This window comes from Myotis lucifugus, unplaced genomic scaffold, assembly GCF_000147115.1.
Source record: "Myotis lucifugus unplaced genomic scaffold, Myoluc2.0 scaffold_160, whole genome shotgun sequence".
In the NCBI taxonomy this organism is placed as follows: domain Eukaryota; kingdom Metazoa; phylum Chordata; class Mammalia; order Chiroptera; family Vespertilionidae; genus Myotis; species Myotis lucifugus.
In genome coordinates, this window is record NW_005871208.1 from 2,984,663 (window position 1) to 2,991,826 (window position 7,164).

Below are 7,164 nucleotides of genomic sequence, written 5' to 3' on the forward strand. Positions count from 1 at the left end.
GTACCTAGCAGAGGGAAGAGAGAAGAAGAGCTCCCTAAGCCTCATGCTGCCTTCCATCCCCCTCCCCCTCTGAGGGCTGTGAAGGTGGTTCTGGAATGGGCTGGGTCCCACCTCTGAAGTTGGGGGGGGGTGCTGCTTCTAGTTTTCAGTGGCGCCAGCCTTCTCTGGATGTGGAAGTAGGAGACCCTAACCCTGATGTGATCAGCTTCCGCTCCACCTGGACCAAATACATTCAGGAGAACAAGCAGAAATGGAAGGAACAGGCAGCAAGTGGTGGGTACCATTGTGGGCATGAAGCCGTGGGAGGAGGTGGCTAACAGAGTAGTAGCAGGTCCATTTTCCTTAAGCCCCTGGAGCAGCCGTTGACTCCGAGTTGGGAATAGAGCTGATCAGACTACAGTTAGATTACAGGAAAGACTGACCAGATAATTGGCCTGAACTGTTCTAGAATGAGAACTGGAGAGAGAACAGGGACAACCATATTCCACAACCAAGGGGCCTTATGCACATTGCGGCCTGTGAGTGGTGCTCCTGTAGATTAGGGTCACTTGGTGGCCCCGGCTGGGAGACTTTTCCTGTATGTGGGAGTTGAGATTGTGATTAGCAATCTGAAGGCCCGAGAGGCTCTCCACAAGTGGCCGGGGGTTGAAGATAGGAGGATGCATGAGAATCTCTTACTTTTCTCCACATACTCCTTGGTTCTGGGGAAAACTACTTCTTGGTCTGGTCTCAGCTTCCTGCATGCCCCTCTGCAGGCATCACCAACCAGATGTCCATTGACGAGCTGTCCCCCTGTGAGGAGGAGGCCCCGCCCTCCCCTGCCCAAGATGAACACAACCAGAATGGGAATCTGGACTAGCCTGGGGCTGGCCCAGGTGAGCCTGTCATGGTGGAGTGGGAGGGTCTTGATGTTGGGCGGGGAGTAGGGAGAGCTGGGTGTCCAACATGGCATTTTGAAGAGTCATCTCTGGGGTTCAATGGATGTGAGGTTCTCCCTCCCTCCTTCCAGGCAAGAGAGTGGTGAAAGTGAACACATAGAACTGAGTCAGTGTGTGAATGTGAAGCCAGGAAATCCTCCCAGCTCTTCTGTCCCAGTCCCTGCATTTGGAAAGCAGGTAGCTCTTCAGAGCAGGGTGGGGCCTGAGCAAGGCTAGAGCCATCCAGGTAGCACCTTTGTGAGGGCTCGGGAAAAGGAACCAGCCGGGGCACAGGCTCTGTGAGGGCAGTTGGCATGACTTCGATTGCAGCTCCTGCTCACACCTTGGCTGAGTACCCTTCTGCAAGGCATTTTTTTGCACAATTATTTGTGGGACCGAGTGGGGATCTGGGCGGGACTTGGAGAAGGTAAGTCAGGCTGGAAATAAAGGCAAAGGTCCGAGCACTGAAACTTCCCCTCTTTCCCCAGGTCCTCATTGAGTCCCAGTGTTAGATGTCATCAGCACCATCCATCGGGACTAGCTCCCCCATCTGCTCCAAGGGAGCATGAAGGTCGAGGAAGAGACAACCCACCCGAAGGCCAAATGCCAGAGAATGTGGGGTTGGGGAAGGGCCCCTCCCCACCCGACACCCACTGGGCCATACTTTAATCTCCCGGCAGCAAGACTGGGGAACTTCAGGCTCCCAATGGTCACTGTGCCCATCCCCCTGCCTCTGGACTCCCCCGTGGCCAGATGGATGTCTGGGGAAGGGGAGCTTCCTGCAGGCTCCCCAGGGTTTGGGGGGAGGGTCAGAGATGCCAGCCCCCTGGACCCTCCCCCATCCTTTTTGCCTCCAAGTTTCTAAGCAATAAATTTTGGGGGTTCCCTCAGCCCCCACCCCAGATCTTAGCTGGAAGGTCTGGGTCCCCTTTTCCTACCCTGGGAGGGGCTGGAACAGGAGAGAAAGCTGGGGGGTTTCAGAGCCCTATGCGTGGGGAGGGGAGTGGGCTTCTTCAGGGCATGGTATCATTTCAGGGCCTGGGAATGGGGGGTGAGCAGCCTCTTTACCCCAGACCTGCACTGCTTCAGCCCCATCCCCAGCTCGACCCCTTACTTCTTCCCTCCTCCCATTCGTCATGGCAACTGGAGAAGAGGACCAGGGGCTGAGAGCAGGTCTTTCCTGGGGTCCTTAAGAGCTTGGGACTGGTCTGGGCCTGGGACATGGAACCTGCCCTGGCTGATGCCTGAGCCCTTTGCCTCCTTCCTCTCCCCTGGGCTGGAGGCTCCCATCCGACCAATGTCTGTAACGTGCTTTGAGTCTCCTCAGCAAAGCACCTTCAGGATGCATCTTACGAGCACAGGCAGGAGAGACCAGCTGGGTCAGGGTCAAGGGTGCATGATGGGGGTGAGGTATAACCCAGTAATACTGTGTTACCACCAGAGGATCCCTCCCCTTCTCCATTCCAGCACTGGCCCAGCTGCGGGCACCAAGAGGCCCCTCCTCTGTGACAGTGGGGAGGGGTGGGAGGAAGGCAGATGGGGAGGGGCTCAGGGTACTGCTGTAATGCCCTCTGAAGAGAGCCCCCCAGGCCCCCTGTCCCTTCCTCTCCTCAGGTTCCTCTCACCCCACCTTGTCCCAGGAAAGGCCCAAGTCCAGGTGACTGCCCTTCTTTCTCGTAAATATCAATCATGCATCTGTACAGTGGGCCCTGTTCATGTGAAGTCCATATCCATGGTCTCTTAGACCTGCCACCCTGCCACCTGTCCCCCCTACCCCACCCCAAGTAGGGCAGAAACGCATGTGACTCATCCCTGCCCTCGGTCTCCCAGAACCCTGCTATATAGTCAGAGATCAATAAAGAAGGGAGACCAGGCTTGGCTGTGTTTGGTGTTCACTGGGTGGAAGTCCACCATGCATCTTCAGGTACACTGTCCCTTTAAGCTTGATAAAATCCGGTGCAGTCGGTGTTCTATCTGACGTATATATAGTGGGCAAGCTGAGGCCCAGAAAGGTGAGATGTTGCCTGAGGGCACACAGTAGGGAGGGCAGAAGTGGGACCTTACACTTCTGAGGTTCTTTTTCTCTCCATTAAACTGCTCCTTAAGGAGGGACAAATCTTTCCTCCCTCCCTCCCTCCCTCCTTCCCTCCCTCCCTCCCTCCCTCCCTCCCTCCCTCCCTCCCTCCCTTCCTTCCTTCCTTCCTTCCTTCCTTCCTTCCTTCCTTCCTTCCTTCTCCCCTCCACTACCTGGAAAAATCAAAAGCAGTGGGCAGGAGAGGCCTGGCTTTGGGGTCTGAGGAAGTTTCCTCACCTATGCTCAGCTTTTGTCTTTTACCCTGGCCCCTTGGTGTCTAGGACAAGGGGCAGAGTGACCTTCCCAATTCCCAGCAAGGACCTCTTAGATAATAGCCACCGTATTCTCAATACACCTTTGCTAATAGGTTGGAATAGGGGTGGTCTCCTCACAGGTGGAAGTTTGGGAATCACCGAAGCTTGGAGGGCAGGCGAGGAGGCATCCACACAACACACTACCCACTCTTTCCCACGGGCCGCGCCAGGCTGCAGTTCCCCATTTTGTCCAGCAGATGATGCTCACACAAAGTCACGGTTAGGCTGGCCTTAGAGCTCCAAGGCTCGCAGCTGCAGGGAAGCCCGCCAGGTGGCGATATCCCTTCTTCAATAGGAAAAGAGAACCTGGCGTCATTCTTTCCTCTTGGTACCCTGGAATTTAGTCTTCCCATCTATCTGACCCCCATTCCTCTTCCCGCAGCAAGTAAGGCAGGGATGGAGAAGAACCCCCTTCTCAAGTCTCCTGCCCATTGGCAACTGGGCACAGGGTAGAGAGGGCAGGACAAGAGGGGAGAGGGAAAAGATTCTCCAAGTCGGGAAAGAAGGGAAATACCAAGGATCTAACACCAAATTTATGACTTTTTAAAAAGAAGAGATTTTCCCCAAAGTGAAGAAATAAGAAACAAATCCAGTGTCCACGCACTCCCAGCTGCAGGCTTGTACCCAGGATCTCTCCTTCACTCTCAGACCTGCTGTGGGGAAAGGGGGCAGAAAGAAAGGGTGAGTGAGAGGCCCTCCCGAGCTGGTCTGCCCAACCATCCCGTTAGTCAAGTATCTAATTTCTGATGTCTGACACCAGTTCCTGCCCCTTGTCCAGGCTACGCAGGGGAGGGAGGACTGTAACATCGCAGCTCAGGGGGTTATTCCATCAATGCCTCCACTCCAGGCAGGTCCACTGCTCATCAGCCTGGACAGCTGAGGGTTCCAAATGCCCTTTATCAGAAAATCCATGGTCTATTTCCATCACCTAATCCAGGAGCTGGAAGTCCTAACTCAGAGTCTAACCTCAGTCCCTTCTGCTGCAGCTTCTCATTTGTCCATTCTCTTGCCATAGAGACTAGCTCTTCAGGGACTAAAGATGGTGCTCTGTTCCCCCTTCCCTGAGTCCAGATCTTAGCCCTCGCCTTTCTCCACACAGTTGCTCTCCTATAGACCCACAGCCCAGCCTTGGCAGCTTACCGAGTTGGCTCCCTGGGAACCCAGTGGTGGTATATGGGTTGAGAGTTCTTCTGTGCTGGGTTTCTCACTGCCCCTCTCCTGAGTTTTTGGGGTGGATTCTGCAAGCTCTAAGGAGGGAAAATGAGGGTGGGAGGAGAGGTAGTATTCATGAGGGCTGGTAGAGAGGGCAATGCTCACCCCACCCCATACTCCAACGACCCGAGAGGAGCCAAGACCAAGCTGGGGCAATCGGCCAAGACCAACAGGGTTTTCTCTGATTACAATTCCTACTATAGAATCACTATGTTTAAATTTTTTTTCCCAAAAAGAAAAAAAAAAGAAAAAAACCCTCCAAAAAAGTTTTTAAATTTGGGTACAATCTCAATGTGTGGCTAAATCTGACCTGAACTGATGAAGCTATTTATAGTCTAGTTATCCCACTTAGTGGGACAGTTCATTTCACTGTAGAAATATTAATGTGTTTGATTACAGGGTGCGCTCCTGGGGATACTATATAATATACAATATATATACTGTATCACCTTCATAAAATTGGAAAAATTCTGACTTCTGGAATAATTGGGATAAGGGACTATGGACATGTATTAACAGTACCCCCAGCAGTTTCCACTTATTGCATGCTTTGTATGTGCCAGTTACTGGGCAGGTTCATTTAATTTTCACAAACTACCAGTGAATCAGGCACCATCATTATCATTTTATAGACTGAGGTTAAGTTGCTCGAGGCCTCTGGGCTGGGAAAGGGGCAGAGCTGGGACTCTAGCCTATGAATGCTGTGCCCATTATGATGGGCTCCCCACATTCAGCCACAACAGGGAGCTCTGATAGCCAGTTGGGAAGGGTTGGGGTCATTTGGTAAGGAAAGGTGAAGAGATGCAAATACATGCAATACGTGCAGATATATCCATATTCTGAAGATAGTTTCTGGCTATTACTAGACTCCTCCCCACAATAGGCTGCCTCCTCCTGGGCTGGAACGTACTTTGTGCTTTCCCAGAGGCGCCCAGTCTTGACTCCGCTTCTGTGTCTGTGGTCTCAGGTGGGCAGGTCTCCTGGGTCTCTTTGCTCTCAGCGGCTCCCTCAGGCTCCTCTCCCTGCTGCTGTTGCCCCAGGTGATGTTCAACCATCATCTGAAGCTCTGGGGATGCAGAGAAAGGGAGGGAACATTGGACACGACTGCCCAGAGCCTCCTCTGTGAACACTCAACTTCAACAACCACGCTAAATGGCCATCACACACTGCCATGCCCTGAGATCTGAACAAGGAGGGACATTCGCTAGGCAATTAGGAGGGACTAAAGCTAGACAATAAGACATATTTCCTTCAAAGGTAGGAAAGGTGCCCTGGCCGGCGTGGCTCAGTTGGTTGAGTATTGTTCCAAAAGGCTGCTGGTTCAATTCCAGGTCAGTTAGTGCACATACCCTGGTTGCAAGTTTGACCTCCCGTCGGGGTGCGTATGGTAGGCAACCGATCGATGTTTCTTTCTTACATTGATGTTTCTCTCTCTCTTTCTCCCTATCCCTTCCTCTCTCTCTCAAATCAATAAAAACATTTTTTTTAAACAATAAGAAAGGTGTAGGGAAGAGCCTTTAAGAACAAAAGGCTCTAACTTGTTGGGATACTTGGTCTCCTTTGGGGGCAGGAAAAAAGACCAAGTTAGAGTAAAAAATATTTGAAATCAAAACAACATGGTGCTGGCATAGAAAGAGACACACAGACCAATGGAAAAGAATAGAGAGGCCAGAAATAAACTCACACCTATATGGTCAATAAATATATGACAAAGGGGGCAAGAACACACAGTGAGGTAAAACTAGCCTATTCAATAAATGATGCTGGGAAAACTGGACAACTGGACAGATACATGCACCCCCCCCCAAAGAAAAAACCACAACCCCCCCACAAAACTAGATCACCTTCTTACACCATATAAAATAATAAACTCAAAATAGATCAAAGACTTAAATGTAAGACCCAAAACCACAAAACTAGAAGAAAACATAGGCATAAACTCTCTAACATATATATATATATATATATATATATATATATATATATATATATATATACATATTTCTGATATATCTACTTAGGCAAGAGAAACAAAAGAAAAAACAAACAAATGGGACTACAAACTAAAAAGTTTCAGCACAGCAAAGGAAACTATCAACAAAATGAAAAGACAACTTGCTGAATGTGAGAAGTTATTTACCGATGATATATCCGATAAGGGGTTACTATCCAAAATTTACAAAGAACTCATACAACTCAACACCAAAAACAAGCCCCAAACAACCCAATTAAAAAATGGGCAGAGGACGTGATAGACATTTCTTCAAAGAGGACATACAGATGGCAAATAGATACATGAGAAGATGCTCAATGTCACTAATAATCAGAAAAATGCAAATTAAAACCACAATGAGCCCTAGCCGGTTTGGCTCAGCGGATAGAGCGTCGGCCTGTGGACTGAAGGGTCCCGGGTTCGATTCCGGTCAGGGGCATGTACCTGGGTTGTGGGCACATCCCCAGGAGGGGGCGTGCAGGAGACAGCTGAATCGATGTTTCTCTCTCATCGATGTTTCTAACTTTCTATCCCTCTCCCTTCCTCTCTGTAAAAAATCAATAAAATATATTAAAAAAAACCCCACAATGAAATATCACCTCACACCTGTCAGAATAGCTATCATCAATAAATCAACCAACAATGAGTGTTGGT

The 7,164-nt window shown here is 50.3% G+C and overlaps 2 protein-coding genes across 2 annotated transcripts in view; one reads left to right on the forward strand and one right to left on the reverse strand.

Annotated features, from left to right (window-relative positions):
- Nucleotides 1–2,791, forward strand: part of PDE1B (phosphodiesterase 1B) — a 27,848-nt gene extending 25,057 nt beyond the window's left edge. The window contains 3 exon segments of the mRNA XM_006095815.3: nucleotides 120–273; nucleotides 756–875; nucleotides 1,406–2,791. Of these exon segments, the coding sequence (XP_006095877.1) occupies nucleotides 120–273; nucleotides 756–859 (258 nt within the window). The 3' untranslated portion in view covers nucleotides 860–875; nucleotides 1,406–2,791.
- Nucleotides 2,792–3,820: 1,029 nt separating this feature from the next.
- The window catches only part of PPP1R1A (protein phosphatase 1 regulatory inhibitor subunit 1A), a 12,178-nt gene continuing 8,834 nt past the window's right edge, over nucleotides 3,821–7,164 (reverse strand). Inside the window, exons 4-6 of the mRNA XM_023759657.1 lie at nucleotides 5,428–5,637; nucleotides 4,446–4,552; nucleotides 3,821–3,958 (exon numbers count right to left, since the gene is read on the reverse strand). Coding sequence (XP_023615425.1) covers nucleotides 3,950–3,958; nucleotides 4,446–4,552; nucleotides 5,428–5,637 — 326 coding nt within the window. The 3' untranslated portion in view covers nucleotides 3,821–3,949. The remainder of the gene's footprint in view (nucleotides 3,959–4,445; nucleotides 4,553–5,427; nucleotides 5,638–7,164) is intronic.